Source organism: Anomaloglossus baeobatrachus, chromosome 8 (assembly GCF_048569485.1).
Source record: "Anomaloglossus baeobatrachus isolate aAnoBae1 chromosome 8, aAnoBae1.hap1, whole genome shotgun sequence".
Classification (NCBI taxonomy): domain Eukaryota; kingdom Metazoa; phylum Chordata; class Amphibia; order Anura; family Aromobatidae; genus Anomaloglossus; species Anomaloglossus baeobatrachus.
Window position 1 is genome coordinate 172,176,827 of NC_134360.1, and position 20,464 is coordinate 172,197,290.

At 45.0% G+C, this 20,464-nt stretch overlaps 1 protein-coding gene across 1 annotated transcript in view; it reads right to left on the reverse strand.

Annotated features, from left to right (window-relative positions):
• The window catches only part of VAV3 (vav guanine nucleotide exchange factor 3), a 278,408-nt gene that overhangs the window by 91,506 nt on the left and 166,438 nt on the right, over window positions 1-20,464 (reverse strand). The window contains 3 exon segments of the mRNA XM_075322211.1: window positions 10,942-11,051; window positions 14,513-14,645; window positions 14,916-15,001. Coding sequence (XP_075178326.1) covers window positions 10,942-11,051; window positions 14,513-14,645; window positions 14,916-15,001 — 329 coding nt within the window.

Consider the following 20,464-nt stretch of genomic DNA (forward strand, 5'->3'; position numbering starts at 1 on the left):
GAATTGACATTCTGCAGATTTAACAAAAACCCACTGCACTGATCAAAAATCCGTCAGAGGAACAAAAACAAGGTTGTGGATGAGATTCCTGAAATCACATTGCTTTTGCTGGTACTGTAAAACACAGCTTATTTTCAACAACCACAAAAAGATACCCCCCCTACCAAACAAAACACTATAAAAATGCAACATGTTTGTTTTTTAAAATGGCCTAACTGCATTTGTATCCAGTGTGGACACTGTGCTGTGCATTAAATACAACAGAAGTAGCAAAAATTTCTCTTGGACCCTAGTCCCACTGGTATAAACATCAATACAGATGAAGCAAAAGGTTCCATTGGCGTCCTAAGCATTAGGTAAGTGAGCGCATGCGCTAAGCACCAGCATAGCAATGACACAACAGGCAGTATTGTATTGTTGGCGCATGCAACATCTGTATACAGACAGTAAGGTGACTCAGTGATGACTGAGTACTAAGCTGTATAACCTCTATGTCCTGCCTTCTTAAACATGTACAGCACACGGATGGCACATAGATTGTAAACAGTTGTTATCCGTGTGCTGTTTGTGTTTTTCATGGACCCATAGCCTTGTATTGGCACTTGTCATCCGTGCTGCTGGAAAGAAACACACGTCTCCATGTGAAGTATGGACATGTAAAAATCTCCTGTGTGTTATCCAAGAAAAAACGGATGCCACATGTATTGGAAACATGTACATGTGCCAAACGCCTCCTTCACATGTCCGTGTTCCCGGTAAGTGTTGTCTCCATTTTTTTTTCTTGTATGCCACACATACCCAATATTTATGGGGCTGCTCACATGTCCATGTGACCCACAAGGAGATGCCCATTTTTTCGGCAGAACAGATAAGAGCCAATACAAGTCTATTGGGTTCATGAAAAACAGGTACAGCACATGGATGGCATCTGTGCTCTATCTGTATGACTAAGGTCACACAGCGAGTAAAACGGAGCAAGTGGAATGTGGTAAAAAAAAAAAAAATCACATTCCACTTGGATCGCCCATGAGCGATGTTTTTTTCAGTCCTAATCAGACCGAGAAAATAGTCGCAGCATTCTGCGGGTGGAATCCGATTTGTTTTTACTCGCACCCATACAAGTCTATGGCTGCTAGAAAAACATCAAACTGCTTTCTTATTACACTAAAGTGCAGTGTCATATACGCAGCAGCTGATAATAGAGGAGATGGTAAGATTACTCCCTCTCCTCCACAGCTGTGATCGCAGGATCGCCTCATAGAGGCATGACACTTGGCTAAAGGTTGCTTTACATGCTGCGAAATCGCTAACGATATATCGTCGGGGTCACGTCGTTAGTGATGCACATCAGGCACCGTTAGCGATATCGCAGCGAGTGACACCAAGGAGCGACGATCAACGATCGCAAAAGCGTCAAAAATCGTTGATCGTTGACACGTCACTCCTTTCCATAATATCGTTGCTGCTGCAGGTACAATGTTGTTTGTCGTTCCTGTGGCATCACACATCGCTATGTGTGACACCGCAGGAACGACGAACATCTCCTTACCTGCGACCCCCGGCAATGAGGAAGGAAGGAGGTGGGCAGGATATTCCGGCCGCTCATCTCCGCCCCTCCTCTGCTATTGGCTGGCCGCTTAGTGACGCCGCAGTGACGTCGCTATGACAACGAACGCACCTCCCCCTTGAAGGAGGGATTGTTCGGCGGTCACTGCGACGTCGCTGCAAAGGTATGCGTGTGACACTGCCGTAGCGATAATGTTCGCTGCGGCAGCGATCACCAAATGTCGCACAAACGACGGGGGCGGGTGCTATCGCGCACGACATCGCTAGCTATCGCTAGCGATGTCGCAGCGTGTAAAGCACCCTTTAGGCTACATGCGCACGCTGCATCTTTTTGTGTTCACAAACTGCAGCCAAAACTGCACGTTGTCAGAGAGAGCCTGGAAATGTCACAAAAAATGCTTGTAATTGTAGCTTTCTCATGAGCCAGATCAGACACCCCCATACTTTGCACTGACGAGGGGCAAGCACCCCGAAACACCGTGTCTGCAAATTGGGATTCTGATCTGGCTTATATATCCTGAGTCATATTGCAAAGGATTGTTGAAAATCCACTTGTGACTTTTAGGATCGCTACTTCCAATAGGTGGCGCTGTGCTAGAGTTTGTCTCCTTTACTGGAGAGACAATTTGTAATTGTAGGTGCGTTTTTGGTGCATTTTTCCCAACATGCGTTTTTGTTGGGTTTTGTTGACAGTCACGCAGAAAGAATGAACATGCTGCATTTTTTTGTGTCACAAACTTTTGACAAATAAAACGCTGACAAACTGCAATGTGCGCCTAGCACATCTAACTTCTCATAGACTCTGCTGGGAAGTCAAATGTCAGAAAGTTCTGACAACAAAACTGCAGCCAAAAACACAGCAAAAAACGCAGCGTGCGCATGTAGTCTTACACTCACAGTAGAGCGGGAGCCAAGAGTGATTAGCATAATGCATCAGATGCTCTCACATCCAATGATAAATGCCCATGTGTCCTTAGCCTATAGGAGAAACTGCAAAATCTTTATTTTTTTAGCCATAGTGGAAAAACATGGATTGCACATGGATGACACACGTACACAGAGATGGCACACACTTATTGCATAATACTCTAACCAGTGATGTCACCCATAGGTTATTATGGCATCCGTTAAGGGGGTATTCCCATCATGTACAGTTATGGCATATTCACATGATAAACAGTAGTTGCCAGTCCTACCAACGGGACCTACATCTGTCTTGGGAATAAGGTCCCGAGGAGGTGGTTGGAATTGCCATACAAATTTCAACCACTTCTCCACCTAGAGCAGTGCACAATCTGACACCATTCTTGAGAAAGATGCAGATGCCTATGGTGGTACTGTACGTTTGTGGGATATCCTTTGTATATGGCATAAATGTACAAGGTGGGAATAACTTGTTAAAGGAAACCTGTCACATGAAAAAACACTATTATCCTGCAGATATAGGGTTAATCTGCAGGTTAGTAGTGTCATGAACCTGTCCGGTGCCGGCACAGGGAGCTCCACTGCTGGGTAGAAATTTACTTTATTCCTCCTGGCAGCATTTGTGTTTCAGTGATTGGGGTGGTACCGGAATGGGTTTAGTCACCGCTCTGTGCATGGAGATCGGCGGCTGTAACTGTGCCCCCACGCTGACTGACAGCTAGGTCTAATGTGAGCGGTTGTCAGTCAGGCCTCGGGGCCGCAGTTACCGCCTCCACTCATTGTATGCAGAGAGATGACTGAACCCGCCCCGACACCACCCTGACGACTGAAACCCGAATGCTGCTGGGAGAAATAAAGTTAATTTCTACCCAGTAGCAGGGTTCTCTGTGCCAGTGTCGCGGGCGGAGGAGGGGACGCCGCGCTCTCCCACTGCTCGGGTCCGGCTGCCGCTGCTGCCGTGGCCTGCTGCTGCTCGGTGGCTCGAGCGATTGGCCGGATCCCGGGGACTCGAGCGGCGCTCCTCGCCCGTGAGTGAAAAGGGATTGGTTTTTTTGGGATTGTTTATTGTCCGTGACGCCACCCACGGTTGTGGTGATTGAGTGGACACCACCGCTGCTCTGTATGGGGATCCCGGGAGCGGTGACAGGGAGCAGCAAAGTTGTTGGTTCTCCCCTCCGTGGGTAGGGGGTAGTTGTCCCGGGGCCCAGTGATGAGGTGGGTGATGAGGGATGGCGGGGCCGGTGCAGGGCTTGGTGGGGTGCAGGGACGCGGGGGCAGCGCTGTGCCTCACGGCACTGTGGTACTCACTCAGCCTGAGACAGGGACACAGTTCTCGGTAAAACACACGGCTGGAAAGATGGTTCCCACGGACGGCTGGTGTTGCTTTTCCCCAGTAGTTGACGGTGACGGTCCCTTTTCCTGCACCTAAGTCTATGTTGGTAGCGATGGGTTCCCACCGGTAACCCGCTCCCCGGCTTGGATATGGGCCGTAGGAGCCCCTTCTTGCCCGCAGGCGCTGGCCCTGAGAAACTGGTGCCTTGGCGGTGGCGGTGTCTCTCTCTAACGGTTGGACTGTTGCCTTCAATCGGGACTTGGTTGTTGGGAGACCCAGAGGTCCCCTTCCCTGACGGATTTGGCAAATTCACGGCGACTCCTAGCCTTGCCGGGATCCGAAAGGCCCCTGCCAATGGTGCTGGCTTCTCTTCGTATACCGCTCCGGTACCGCCGGGCCACCACCCATCCACGGTCCTTTCGGAAACCTCCAAGCAGCCCCTCCTGCAGACGGTCACCGCCGTCTGCTAACCTTGTTGTACTCAGTCCGGGGCACACACCCGGACCAACTTCAGGCTTTACAAACTGTTACTTTACTTCACCTCCTCCTACTTCTTCCTCACTCCTTTACTCTCCTAAACTGATCTGTTCTGTCTGGTTTTCCCGCCTCCAGGGCTGTGAACTCCTCGGTGGGCGGAGCCAACCGCCTGGCCCACCCCCTGGTGTGGACATCAGCCCCTGGAGGAAGGCAACAAGGATTTCTGTGTAGCTTTGGTGTACCTATCTGGGGTGTAGGGTGTGGTGGTGTCATGACCTGTGACCCCTGGCTTGCCCAGGGCGTCACACCAGCACCAGACAGGTTCAAAACGCTATTAACCTGCAGATTATCCCCACATCTGCAGGTTAATAGTGTTTTTTCACGCGACAGGTTCCCTTTAAACATGTATATTATTTTAATAGGACTCTATGGTATGAAGCACAGTATGACTCCTAAGGTGTGCTGCACCTTTTCTTTGCCATATTCTGACCAGATAGAGAATATTTATAACATCTGTTTCTACATGGAAACCTATGGGCACTTTTGTGTGCAGCTTAAGCTTTCCTGTATACGCATGTAGTAACAAAATATATGTACAGAGTCTTAATTTAGTTAAATATATTGTCTGAAGTATGGGCTTTTAGGACACGTGAACACATTGAGTATTTGGTGAGTTTTTACCTCAGGAGTTGTGGCTACAACTAGGAGTGGGTGACTAATACAGCAGCAGTGCCCGTGTTTCCATTATACTTTTCCTCTGATTGCTCCACTCCTGGTTTTGGCTACAAATACTGAGGTAAAAAACTCACCAAATACTCAATGTGTGCACATGACGCGCCCATGGGACCTCAAGGCTACTGGTCACCGGGCCAGTGGTGTTTGGGGTTGCTGTGTATGGCCTGACCCGGCTCCGTGGCCCCGTTGGTGTCAATAAAAAGGGTACAAGGAGACCGGTGTAGGGGGATGATGGGGATTTGCTTTGCAGCACCACCCATGGTATGCGGCCAACGATCAGCCGCCGCTGCGAGATGTTGCTCTCCTCCGGGGCGGATGGTCATGCAGCTCAGATGGTCTAGCTCCCCACAGGTAGAGCTCGGCCCCTGGGAGGACGATACTGGGGGGAAGCGGCCATTGGCGCCGGAGCGCGGGGTGACTGCGCCAGAAATGATGGGATAAAACCAGGACTCCGGACAAAGTTTTTTTACGCAGTGTGTCAGGTCGTCACCTTTGGAGTGCCGGTTTTCGCCGTAATGTCCCCCAGCTGATCCTGGGTGATTCAGAGGCCACCACCAAGTGTTCTGAAGTGTGAGACCTTCCTTGCTTGCTCTTGTAGTGTGGATTCCTGTGGCTTGGAGCTACTTGGGGACCCCAGTGTCCTTGGGTTTAGTTTCCATCCCGTTCGCAGGTGGAGCGGATCTGCTGTGGGGCCTGACTGTAATCACGACTCCGGATCCTATGTGCCACTGTGCCCCGGGACCTTTGAGGTGGGCAATGGGACATGAAATCCCCCTTCCATGCAGATTCTGATGGAGCAACGTGGAGTGTACGCCACCCTTGGGTTCTGCACCCGGACTGTGCCGGTCCCGAAGGGGCTCTTAGGCTCTCCTGTCAGCTACTTTGTTTCTCCTCTGTCTCACCAGCTCTCCCGGTCGTCTCCTGCTTTTTCCAGTGTGCCCGATCCTATCTGAAGGAGCTCTTAAGCACGCCCTCCAGCGACGGCAGTCCTGTGAGTCCCTGATGTTCTGGCACTCTCTCAGTCGTTCCCAGGAGAGCACTCCTCCGGGGTTGGTCTCTCTGAGGGGAGCTATGCAGCACTCCCCTCAGCGACCCTACTTCTTCTGTGTCTCAGACTGTTCTGAAGTAAAAACTGTGTGTTCTCTCACTTCCCCTGTGCTGCCCCCACCTTCCTGATGACTCACCGGTGGCTGGGAAAAACCCGTTGTTATAGTGACCACCTTTAGCCAGTTTCAATGTCTGGCTGCTAACCTGGGAAAGTAACTAAACTGTGTGTGTTGTGTAAGTGTTGTGTAAGTGAAAACCAGTGGTTAACCTCTTCCTTACCCGGGACGAGTACTGCACCTTAAGTGAGATGCAATACCCTGTGGCGACTGAGTCTCAGGGGCGCCACACACATGTTTAGTATTTGGTCAGTATTTTACCTCAGTACTTGTAGTCAAAACTAAAAGTGGGTTAAAAAAATGCAGAAGTGGTGCCTGTGTTTCTATTAGGCTATGTGCCCACGCTACAGGATTTATCGCGGATTTGACGCGGATTTTGCCGCGGATTTAGCGCGGATTTGCCGAAAATCTGCAGCAGCAGCACTTCCAAGCCATTTCAATGGCATTTTGGAAATGCTGTGCCCATGCTGCGGATTTTTCCGCTGCGGATTTTGCCGCGGATTTTGATGCGGAACAATCTGCAGCATGTCAATTGTTTGGTGCAGATTTGGTGCGGATTTTCTGTTTTGAATGGGGAAAAAAAAAAAAAATAAAATCCGCATCAAAATCCGCGGCAAATCCGCGGTAAATCCGCGGTAAATCCGCGGCAAATCCGCGGGTGCGGATTTGCCGCGAAAGTTGCGGATTTTCAGGCAAAAAAATCCGCAGGGACCTTTTACTGTGGACACATAGCCTTATACTTTTCCTCTGATTCCTCCACTCCTGGTTTTGGCTACAAATACTGAGGTAAAAACTCACCAAGGTGTGCACATGGCCTTACAGGGCAACTCCAACCTAATAAATTCAGGACTCCACATAAAATACAAATGGTTACTCACTTTCTGCAGCAGCGCAGATTCAGCAATGTTGTCGCCACTGTTTCCAGACAATAAAATGACTTGTGCCACGTGTCAGCAGCAGCTTATGAGCAGCCGCAGGAATATACATAGATAAAACGCTGCCATTGTCAGAGGAGAGAATACATTGTTTTTATTATATATAGGGTCTTCAATTGATTAAGCATTGGTTACCTAGTAGTGGACAACCCCTTTAAGGTCACAGAATATAGTCTAGCCTGAATACAACTGTATCCACTGCGTAGCTGGGAGCAGGACTAAATACCAATAGGTTTGCAGACTGTGAATGTGAGCAAATGTGCTCATTCACTGACAGAAAATGGTGGACAGTAGAAACACTAAAATTGTAGATTATAAACGTGTACCCTTCTGGACATAGTGAATATGTCCTATTACAGTATATTGTACTAATATGGAGGGGTGTGAAGAGAGGACAGACATATCCATGCTTCATAAGGCATCAGGGCCATTTTGGCATTCATAAAAATAAACATATGATTGATTTAATTCATAATTACTATTAATGGGCAATTACAGGGTTAAACAACATGTCTGCTTTCTCCAAGAAATAGCACCTCAACTTTTAGAAGGTATTACAACATAGCAGTACCTCAGACAGCCTGTGGTAAAGAGCTGCGCTGTTCTGAGGAGAGCAGACCTCTTTCCTAAGAATGCAGTCTGGCCATAAGTGCTCTCACACGGACCAGACATGGAGGCTTTCTGCTGTTGTGTAGACCCCTTAATATGGCTAAACAGATAGTTTCTCTACATATAAAGATAAAATGACCCTGGAGAGATTGAACAGATTCTTAGACTACAAATCTGGTTGAATTTATCAGATCCTGACAGACAAGCAGAGCCTCCTGCACCAGTCTGACATTCACGCCACGTCTTCCCCTAAAGAACCATTATTTTATTCATGAGATTTTTTTTTTCAACCCAAATGTATTCATTTTGTTCTAAAAACCAGCCTGAATCTGAGTTCCCACTCAGCTGATAAGGATTGCTGAAGATACCCCAGGAAAAGACATTTAAGCTGCGCAATCATAGCGGATATTTGTATTATTGGCAAAGGAATATTGTATCTGCTGTAAAATATTGTATCTGCGGTAAAGGGAAATGTGAGAGCGATGTGGAAAAGATCCGATGACTGGCTCACCATGCAAGTAATGGTGCAATGTGACGAATAGAATTCCAGACAATTTACACTCTGAGCCCCCTGATTATCTAACAATACATATACAATGTATACATATACAATTTACAGGCATATCATACATGCCTGTAAATTGATCTTACAAATCTTATATTTCTTTTGTTAAAGGGGTTGTCTGGTCTAAGGAGAAAACTCTGTGACTGTACACGTGATAGTGTGTGCTGCTTAGCACACTGTCATGATTCACCTGTATCCATGTCCAAGTGGGAGGATGAAATTTCCACACATGCAGTCACATGCCTACTCGACTTTCCTCCTCCTAATAAATTCACCAAATATTGTGTATGTGGCCTTAGGCCCCTTTCACATTGCATTTTTCCCTACGTCCACAGGTCCCGTCGGGGCATCCGTCCGGACCGCCCCTCCCCCACTCTGCAAAGCATGCTCCGGACGCATGCGCCCGACAGGGCCATTCACTGCTATGGAGCGCACTGCGTTAGCGTGTGCTCTGTTTTGTGCCATTTTCTGCACATATACGTTTCTGCAGACGGACACCCGAACGTAGACCACCTATGTTCGGGTGTCAGTCTGCAGAAACGTATATGTGCAGAAAATGGCACAAAACAGAGCACACGCTAATGCAGTGTGCTCCATAGCAGTGAATGGCCCTGTCGGGCGCATGCGTCCGGAGCACGTTTTGCAGAGTGGGGGAGGGGCGGTCCGGACGGATGCCCCGACGGGACCTGTGGACGTAGAGAAAAACGCAATGTGAAAGGAGCCTTAGGTTTGTGCACATGATGTCTTTTTTAAAGGGAACCTGTCATCAGAAATTTAGCTATAAAGCTAAAAGTTCCCCCCTCTGCAGCTCCTGGGCTGCATTCTAGGAAGCTTCCTATAGATTTTGTGTCACCTTTTATCCCAAAATAAACACTTTATAAACTGGTACCTTTTCGTATGTAAATTTCTTAATTTTCCATGTGGGCGGGCTGCCTGATGTACGTTGCTGTTCCTCCATCATATTGACGCCGCCCCCGAACGCTGAATTTGAAAGTTCAGGACACCGCCCCTGGGTGCCCGTGGTCCAGCGCATGCGCTGTTCCACTGTAGCGGTGCCGTGCACTGTGTGCACGTGCGACCGCTGTGACGCTTTGCGCGGGCACGAGGTTATGGGCGGCGCTGTTAGTGTCATCAGTAAGTGCCGCCCATAACCTCGTGACCTCGTGCTGAGCATGATGGGAAGGAGGGGACGTCCGGGCATCATTCCTCCAGCGCTTGCGCATAACGCTGGAGGAATAGGGGAAAGTGCGGTCACGAGGTTATGGGCGGCACTTACTGATGACACTAACAGCGCCGCCCATAACCTCGTGCCCGCGCAAAGCGTCACAGCGGTCGCACGTGCACACAGTGCACGGCACCGCTACAGTGGAACAGCGCATGCGCTGGACCACGGGCACCCAGGGGCGGTGTCCTGAACTTTCAAATTCAGCGTTCGGGGGCGGCGTCAATATGATGGAGGAACAGCAACGTACATCAGGCAGCCCGCCCACATGCAAAATTAAGAAATTTACATACGAAAAGGTACCAGTTTATAAAGTGTTTATTTTGGGATAAAAGGTGACACAAAATCTATAGGAAGCTTCCTAGAATGCAGCCCAGGAGCTGCAGAGGGGGGAACTTTTAGCTTTATAGCTAAATTTCTGATGACAGGTTCCCTTTAAGACTAGAAGAATCACTACAAGAATAATCAACATATGTAAAGCAATGTGAAAATGACTTGCAGTAAACATGTTCCGTCTTCAGACTTTGAGAGCCATAAAGAGACTATAAGAAGTAACCTGACCATTCTTCTGGCGTCTTCTGCTTGGAAGAGGTTACTATTTTATATAAATATTTTTTTAAAATGCCACTGATAGGATATCAGAAAAGATGCGTCAGGTAAAACACTGCGGTCGTCTTCCTAAGGCTATGTGCGCATGCTGAACATTTAGTGTAGATATTTTCTCCATAAAATCTGCACCTTCTGACGGAAAAATACACAAAAAAACACAATAAAAACGCATACATTTTTGAGTCAAGTGGTTTTTTTAATGAAGTCAATTGGCGGAAAGGGTTAAAAAACGCAGGAAAAAAAATATTCTTTCTGGCTGAGAAAGACAAGAGAGAAGGAGTAAGATGTATCCTCTGTGGGAGAAGCTGAGGCTCACCAGAGAGACTCTGACATTTATTGCTTACTGGACTGTATTCGTGTTCCTGGACTATTTTACCTTCTGTGGATTATTTTATTGACCGTCTGATTTTGCATGGAATAAAGGATCTCTGGATTGTTCACCCATCTCTCGCTCTGTTGATTGTGTGATATCGGAGAAGGACCCCGTGACAAACACATATGTAAAAGTCATCAGATAACAACTGTTTAGAAAAACTGTGGTCTGTATGTGTATGTCAGACAGTCTCATATTGTCTCCTTTGAAGCTTGAATAAAGCTGTTTTAGATGACTCCGTACCACTGAGAGTTAATTTTTCCAACCCCTTCTAACATACTGTTGTTGGGGGACATTCCTGCCTGATGTGATGAGTAAATAACTTTACTGTCTATCCTGTATGACAAAATACATTGCTTTCATTTACATGTATAACTTAAAATAAAAGCCACGACATGAGGTCTACTGTGCAGATGGAAATCAAACTTACAAGGCCATTGTAAATTGTTCCAGCAACTTCTTCTTTAGATCTCTTGTCTTGCAGTAAATCTCAAATCCATTCTGCCCCTGCACATGTATAAGATAGAAGCCATACGACCACTATAAAAAAAACACAGATATTACATTTTTAACTTAAAAGGGAAAATGGACACTGACCAACAGGGGTGTTCTGATTTTACTAAATTCATTACTGATTTACACCTTTTTAGGCTGCGGCCATACGGGGATTAGTGTGAATCCTTGCATGACACTCGGCTCACGCTCGCAGCACAGCGGGAGTTGAATGTCATGCGAGTGTGGTCCGATCATGCAATCAGACCACAGCTGCGGAGGGGAGGGCCGGCGCTGCGGAGGGGAGGGAGGGATTTATCTCCCTATCTCCTCCATTGTCGGCTGATGTGAGAATCGTACTGATCTTGCGTTACTCCGGTGTAATGCAAGTGCAGTGCGATGTTTCTCTCGCCCCCATAGACTTGCATGGGTGTGAGTGAAACAGGATCGCATTCCACCCGCAGCATGCTGTGATTGTTTTCTCGGTCATGAGCGGCCCCATAGAGTAACATGGGTCTGAGTGGAATGCGATTTTTTTTTTTATACTATAAAACCTTTTTTCTTTTTGATGTTTGGCAAAAGAGTAGCTGGAAGTGCTGAAAAAACAGAGCAAGGTTGTAGTTTGCAGTTGTAAAAAGGTTGCTACTTCTGCAAAATGCTCCCAGCCAGAAAGAAAGTAGTCAATCTTTTTTAATCTTTTTTTTAACAGATTACTTGATGGAGAAAACAGTATGGATATATAAAGAGAAATAAGATGGATAAGGTCATCACGGTAATCTCAGCATTTATTCAACCCCTGAATAGCATCAACATCGGTCTTCACATAGGAAATTTAGATTGTGAGCCCCAATGGGGACAGTGTTGCCAATGTATGTAAAATGCTGTAGAATTAATAAGTGCTATATAAATGAATAAATATTATATATAAAAAAAAAGTCCCCACAATGAGCTTTTGATTACTTTTTGATGTTGTAGAATTTCTGCACCTATTGTGTTAATTAGGTTTTTGTGTGTTTTTATCACATTATTGACGCTGCAATTTTTGTTGCTTGTTAGTATGCTTTGTGTTTTACACTTCTTGGTAATTGGCTTTGACAAAACTTTATTGATATAGTCCTGTAAGGATTACATGCATTTTTGATCCAACTCCGCAGCGGAAATGCATAAAAACACGTGCATTTTTTTACCTACGGATTTTCCGCAAATAATGCAAGTCTATAGAGAAAGTCTGCTAATAAATCTCAGAGAGATTAATATGTAGCGGGTTTGAAACGCAGATCGCAAGTCATTTTACGCTGAGTAAAATGGAAGTGCAGTGGGCAAGAGATCTCAATAAATCCTATCCATTTTGCTGGAACTGTAAAATGCTGTGTTTTTGGCATAGTGAAAACGTACAGCACAAAAACTCACTAAAAACTCATTTATTTAGGGGGCGGTAAAGTTTATAAGCTATTCCTAATTTATATAAATATATATATATATATATATATATATATATATATATATATATATATATATATAATTAGTAAGTTGAAAACAAATTTGAGCTTACAGTCAGTCTGAGGCTGGACTCACACGAACGTATTAAAAAACGGTCCCATTCTCGTTTGCGAGAGTCGGATGAATTTTTCTCACTTGTCATCAGTGTGCTCTCAGTGTGCTGTCAGTATGCTGTCCGTGTGCAATCCGTTTTTTTCTCAGCAGCTATTAGTCATTTACAGTCAATAACATGAACATTTACAGTGTTCTATGCTACATGACAGAATTGTATTCATGAAAACGGATGTCACTAGGATGGTCCGTGTGCCGTCCGTGTGACGTCCGTTTTTTTCTCGCACCCATAGACTTGTATTGGCGAGTCAGAGACGTTTTCCGTATGAATATGCAGCATGCTGCCGCTTTTCTCGCATCCAGAATCTGGATGCGAGAAAAGCTGACCAACATCTCGCACTCATAGAATAACATTGGTCCAAGTATAATGCGAGAATTTCTCGCATTGCTCTCGTCCGATTTTCACACTCGTGTAAGCGTACCCTAAAGGGAAAACTTTTCTCCTTGCGGAGACTTGTAAACCAATCTGGCTGTCAGTGGTGAGAAGTCTTATAGCTACAATGCTCCTCTGCACTAAAGTTTGTCTCTTTCCTCCCAGAAGAGACAATCTGACCATACAGTCATGAATTCTTGCATGATATGTACATTACATCAGTACCTATAAAGGGTGATTGCCAACTATGCATTTTCCTTTGCTCCAGAGATATAATCTGTGACTACAGTTTAATTGTTGTGCTAAGGCCTCCTTCACTCTTCAGTGATTCCGGTATGGATGACACCGTTTTCATACGTACCGGAGACACGGACATACACAGACCCATTATTATCAATGGGTCTGCGCACACATCCGTGTTCTCAAAATAACCGTGTGTCCATATGGAGCACCTGGGTGTTCGTGTGCTCCGCATAGAGACAAGTCCGTTTTTCTCCGGCAGCACAGATGTCACACGGACCACACAATGGTGTGGTCAATGTGACACATACCAGAGAAAACGTGTCTTTGAAATAAAATTATTTTCTATACTCACCTGTCTCCAACGCTGCTGTCTTCTGCGCTGCTTTCACTTGCTTCAGGGCCCGCTCATTATGCTGGTTGCATATTCACTGCACCGCGGACTCGGAAGCAGCAGTGCCAGCGACAGCAGCACTACAGACAGCAGCACCAGGGACAGGTGAGTAAAAAGTTCTTGATCTCAGTGTGCCATCACGGATAGCACACGGAGAACACACGTGCCAAAATCATGGCACACGAAGGGCCATACGCATCTTTCAACACGCCTGTGAAAAATGTGTTTGTTTTCTATGGACGTGTGAAAGAGGCCTAAGAAGAAGTCTAAGCTAGTCTGAGACACACCCACCAGCTCACTATTGGTGCAGGCTGTTGTTCTGCTCCAGAGTAGACCAATAACCGGACAGGAGGCGTGGCTCAGACTAGATTAAACTTCCTGGAGTTGGTGTATCCAATCTACAGTTGTAGATCAGAGTCTGACCAACAAGAGCTGAGCTAAAAAGCAATCAAGAAAAATAACAAAAAAAAACAGTATTCATTGTTGGTATTAAATTACATATATATTTTAAGCTCTTTAATGTTCAAAGCAATTACTTTTTTTTTTACATTTTTAATGTTCAAGCAATTAATTATTTTTCAAGTGTCGCTTTAATGTTCAAGCAATTAAAAAAAAATACTTATGGAGCATTTCAGTGCCATGTATTATGGTCACTAGGCATTATCAATTTAGCAATATAAGCCTAATTTATTGGCTGGTGTCAGGCTGAGCCGAGGTTACCGGATCAAACACATAAATGGAAGCCCCTAGGCAAAACCATTTGGGTGTTTCAGAGCGTGCACCTCCCACATTGTCACACACTTTCAGATATTTTTTGTTTTCACAGTTATTGAGCAATCTCCCTTTTATGCTTTTCTATTACACATTTATACCTGTGACTTCCCCTTTTACCTTTTTATTCTCCTTGTCGTTAGTTGGATTATTGGTTATTTTGTATTTCTGAAGATCTATCACTTCCTTCATTTCATAATTGTCCCCTCTTCTTTTACACACAATGACGGCCTGATCAAAGAGAAATATATACCTAGGAAAGAAGGTAAAATGTGCCGGTCAGCGCTATCTGTATTCAATACTTGGAAAATTAAATTGATTTCCCTTAGTCACTTGGGTCCTTGCTGGAAATGACCCCCAGGTCACTTTGTCCCCATGTGTGATCAACCCTGCAGCTCAGCCATTGTCAGGGGGTCACTTTGTAAACATGTCATTGGCGTTACCCTTAGCCTTTATTCCTGAGAATAGAATCGTCAATAGGTCAGACCCCTCTCATCTCATAGACCGGGGTCTATCTAGTTACCTGTCCTGCTTTGTGCGCTTGTCCAGTGTACTGAACTTGATCTCACCATCCACCTTTGGTCTTCCAAACAACACCAAGGGCTGATTCTAGAGACAAGAAGAGATTTGTTATTTACAAAGTCTCATTTACATGAGTCTATTACTAATGTCATAGACAAAGAATTATACTATGCATTTAAATGGCAAGGCGTATAAGTGTGAAAAATTAAATGAACTTTATTATATCACAATAAAATAGATAATAAGAAAAAAAATATATAAAAAACAAGGATTGATAAATAAATTGCTATTAGTACCAGAAATGTATGTACAATACCACTCGGAATAGAATTTTTTTTTTCTAAGAATAGCAGTATTATAGGAGGTCAGTAACATGTTCATATATAAAAATAGCAAAAAACAATTTGCAAAAAGCCAGCATATGTAGATTATTTCATTAGCAATCACATGAGAAATATCAAAGTACACAAGTGCAGCTAAAAATACAATTGTCCAAGCCAGGAGAGCAAAACTGGTCCTAAATTTGATGAAGGAGAAGACCTTACAAAAGGCCTATTAAGGTTGAGCTTAACACCAGATAAACCCAATACAATTTGTCTGGGATAGTTACGAGGTGCGGATACACATACCTATATTATGAGGAAGTTGTGGATCCTCTTACCACTTGGCACATCGCTACTGTGCTCCCCTGAGACCTACTTACTTCCATAATATAGGTATGTGTAGCCTCAACTCGGAACTATCCCAATTTATTGCTCCCAATCCTTATTTTCTTCTTAGTATCTATTTTTATTGTGATATAATAAAGTTTATTTCATTTTTCACACTTAAACTCCTTGTCCTCCTCTTTTTCCTGTTTATATGGAGTTTGTGTCCACCCAATGGGTCATCCCGGTATGAACCCAGTGTGACGGTACAATATTGCTCTATTGATATATTTATTTAAATGGTATCTATCAATTCATATATATTTTTTCTATATAATAGGGGCATCTATGTGATGCAAATCGGTGTGGGGTTAAGTACCTGAGACCCCACCAATCAGTCAAAACTCTGCTTTGAAGTATAGAGCTAATGCATGATCTGTGTAAAAGCATTGAAGAGGTTCCTGCAGGCCCGCAAGATGAAGAGCATAAGAGGTTAATTCTGATATGCCAATAGAGGAGACCAGGATGGATAAATAAGTGGTTTATTAGTCTATGCGTTTTGAAGCAAAGACTTCTTCTTCAGGACATAAAACTACAAAAATTTAGAGTTTCATTGACTCCCACTATCTAACTCGACAGAGGAAGATGTAAAGGCTCCGTTACACGCAACGACATCGCTAACGAGATGTCGCTGGAGTCACGGAATTCGTGACGCACATCCGGCCTCGTTAGTGGCATCGTTGCGTGTGACACTTACGAGCGACTGCTAACGATCCCAAATACTCACCAAATCGTTGATTGTTGACACGTCGTTCATTTTCAAATATCGTTGCTCGTTTGGGGTTGTTCGTCGTTCCTGAGGCAGCACACATCGCTACGTGTGACACCCCAGGAATGACGAACAACACCGTACCTGCGTCCTCCGGCAACGAGATGGGAGTGACGTTCATGCGGCTGCTCTCCGCCCCTCCGCTTCTATTGGTGGCATGCTGTGTGACGTCGCTGTGACGCCGCACGTAATGCCCCCAGAGAAAAGAGGCAGTTCACCGCCCATAGCGACGTCGTTAGGAAGGTACGTTCGTGTGAAGCGTACCGGCGATATTGTTCGCCACGGGCAGCGATTTGCCCGCGACATGCACGACGGGGGCGGGTGCGATCGCTAGCGATGTCGTAGTGTGTAAGGCGGCCTTTATTGTTAGACTGAAATGTCACAATTATGTGGATTGCAGTTGTAATAAATTTATTATTTGTTTCCTCCACATCCGGAGGGCCGGATTTCTTTCTGAGTCTGAAAGAAAAGTTATGGGGTCCCTATTTTATACAGTTTTTATTCCTCTGCTCCTATCCACTAATTGTAATGTAGAATTCTATATTGAAACCTCAGTCCCGGCCGGTACGATGATACAGTACGGCCATATAGCGCACCACTAAAGCTTTTCCGCAACGGTAACTATTTACTGATAAGAAAAACAACAGCATTGTATTAATTGTCTTCTCCTGCCCTCTACTGGTCTTATGTGATATTGCATTACAAATAAGAATACACAGTAAAGTAAACATTGCTAAAATTTTAAAGCTTTTGTATAAAACTGATGTCTACTTGTACTCTAAAAGCTACAATAAGTTACATGTATACACCCCATGTCGGATATACCCTATGCTGGTGATCAATTACACAATAACATGTTGTATAAGAGTGCTATGTAGAGAGATCCCTGTGTGTCCTATAATAAGATCATTTGAACATAACTCATAATAATTTTATTGCCGCTTAAGGATCCCACAATATGTAAGACGCTGCTCCCCCAGGTTAGACATGACCATATTACCTTCAGTGCAAAACAGCGCTCCAGTAATAAACCGCCCATGAGATTCCTATTGTAATACCACAAACTAGGTTAGAAAATAAAGCGTACGTCCAAAGTATTGCAATAGGAATTCATGTTTGTCTCATCAGCTTTGCCTACCAACAACTATTCAATATTTGCTAATGGAAAAGAGTCAAAGGATGTCCAGAATCAAGGGGTCTGATGGCTAAAGCCTCCTCTAGTTGCTGTGTTGTATTTTCGAATATAACGCATGTGTACAAACTTACCAACCCTCCCAAATTGTCTGGACAAATAGTGGAGACCTCCTGGATGTGTTGGCAAATCTCCTGAGCACATGCCTAAGGCAAATGATGAGACTTGCTACCAGAAACCTCTATAAGAACCTCTTCTTTTTTAGGAGTTTTTGGATGAACTTTTATTTTCCTTGATCGGTTCTCAAACACATTTTAGGGTGGGGTCACAAAGCCTTTTATGCTGAGCTTTTAAAGTAGAAACGCCAAGTTTTTATTAGGATTTTGGAGATTTGTATGTCCTAAGCCTCCTAAACCTCTGGGTTATCCTTCTAGGTGTTCCTTCACAGAAGTGTTTCCAGACACAAGACTGGGCTTGGACCTCCAGTAGGTGTAATTCTTTTGATGGTAGTTGCTCTATTATAGGCTTTGTAATGCAAAGAAACAGAGGAATAAAAGGGTTGCATACTACTATATCGATGACCTATCTTAGGGATAGGTCATCAATCTGAGATTAACTAGGGTCTGACAACCAGTACTCCCAACAATCAGCTGTTGTCAGGTCGGATGCAAACCATGTACTAAGCAGGAATGCCGCAGCTCTGTTTACGGTTTGGTTGCCGGTCCTGCAGATCAGCTTCTATACAGAGAGATCATTCCATATAAAACAAATAGGCTGCTGGGCATTTCCACCAGTAACAAAACATCGGATATCACTTGGCCAGGGTGAGAGCAGCCTTAGGCGGGCTTTGCACACTACGACATCGCAGGTGCGATGTCGGTGGGGTCAAATCGAAAGTGACGCACATCCAGCGTCGCTGTTAACATCGTAGTGTGTAAAGCCTTTTACATACGATTAACGAGCGCAAAAGCGTTGTTAGCGTATGATCGGTGTAGGGTCCGACATTTCCATAATGCCGCTGCTGCGATGGTACGATGTTGTTCCAGCAGGCAGCACACATCGCTGTGTGTGAAGCTGCTGGAGCGAGGAACATCTCCTACCTGCATCCCAGCCGGCTATGCGGAAGGAAGGAGGTGGGCGGGATGTTTTAAGTCCCGCTCATCTCCGCCCCTCTGTTTCTATTGGCTGCCTGCCGTGTGACGTCACTATGACGCCGCACGACCCGCCCCCTTAGTAAAGAGGCGGTTCGCCGGCCAGAGTGACGTCGCAGGGCAGGTGAATGCATGTGACACTGCCGTAGTGATAATCTTCGCTACGGCAGCAATCACAAGATATCGTACCTGCGACGGGGGCGGGGACTATCACTGCAGCGTCGGAAACACATTGTTACCGATGTCGCAACGTGCAAAGCCCGCCTTACTCTATAAAACTGGCGATACACCTTCAATAGCTAGAGAAAGAATAATTGATTGACAGCTTATTCTTTCTGATCCCTCATCCCTCAGCTAAGCTTGGACAAGAGTACTTGATCACTTTTCTCAAAGACATCTGCTATTTGGGGCAAAGACGGAGCTTCATCCAAACACCCAAAACACATTAAATAATCATCAGCCATTGATTTCAGCCAACATTCATCTGATATGTACAGAACTCCAAAATCAAATAGCAAGCCTATTGTAGTAGCTCCCTACAAGCAAACTATCTGTCCAGCTATCAGCTGACCTGTACTTGGTGTTGGATGATTTAAAGACCCTTAATATGGAGACATGCAAAGGTTTCCTCTCAGATTTTGCTCTCACATTTCTAGATTACGTATGCTTTGACACAAGGGAATTTAATTGTGTCATGTTGTATCACTCGTCGCATTACGTGGGTAATCTTGCCCAAACATATAGAGCTAGTGTAGAATGTAGTCCCTTGAAGAGTAACTAAATCTTTGTAATGTTTTGTCATATTTCATTCCTCTTGTAATTACAAGCATATCACTGACAGTCCGGTCCAGAGACCTCAATCCAATGATTAACAACCCCTAAGCTCAGGAGACGGGAGCTCAGCTCCTGCTGGAGCACGCACAGACTGAGGCATGGATTCAATGAAAGTGTAGGGTGTGAAGCTGTGCACTTCTGTCTTCTGAAGTGCCCACCTCTCAGGTTGGGTTAGAGCGATCGGTGGAGGTCTCAGGGTCTGCACCAATATGCTTGTGTTTAGGAAAATGAAATATACCAAAACATTACAAAGGTTTAGTTACTGTTTAAGGAATCACCATGATGTGGTATACAGAAACCTTTTGCATCCAGAATAATGTGCCCCTATACAGGGTCAACGCAGGCGCCCTTGTAATGTGCAGGGTCCTTATTATAAGTGGGCTAAATCTAGGTAATATTTCTAATAAAGTAATTCCAGGAGGTTAATTGTAGTGCGGTGATACATAGGAAGGAAGTGAGGTAAGTCGTAGCAGCAGTCATCTCTGGGGGATATAATAAGAAAAGTTAGGTAACATTCAACCTGTCAGACATTCCCTAAACATAACCTTTCTATCATGGTTCCAATGTGCGGGGCATCTTGTGCTCTGTTATGTTCTGCCATTCTCTCCTGCAGAGCCAGTACTTGCCTGTTCCGTCGCACAGAGCGTTTTGCAGGTTTAGATGCTCTGCTGTTTGTCTTGAGCTCCTGTGGATGTTTTTTTTTTTATCACTAAGTCCTATGCTGATGCTGGGAGAGGCTTTCTCAGATGCTCCTCATTCCGGGTGATTGCTCTGCTTCATTAGGAAGTATGCTCACCCACAACATTGCCAGTCATATTACCTGGTTCCACAGTGCATGCTCTTGGCTCCCGTTTATGTACAGTTATCGGATCTTGGCTTCTTGACCCTAGACTGTAGTTGACTCTGCTCTGCCCCCTCCCCTGACTTTGTTGTTACCGCCAATCTTCTGAACTCGAA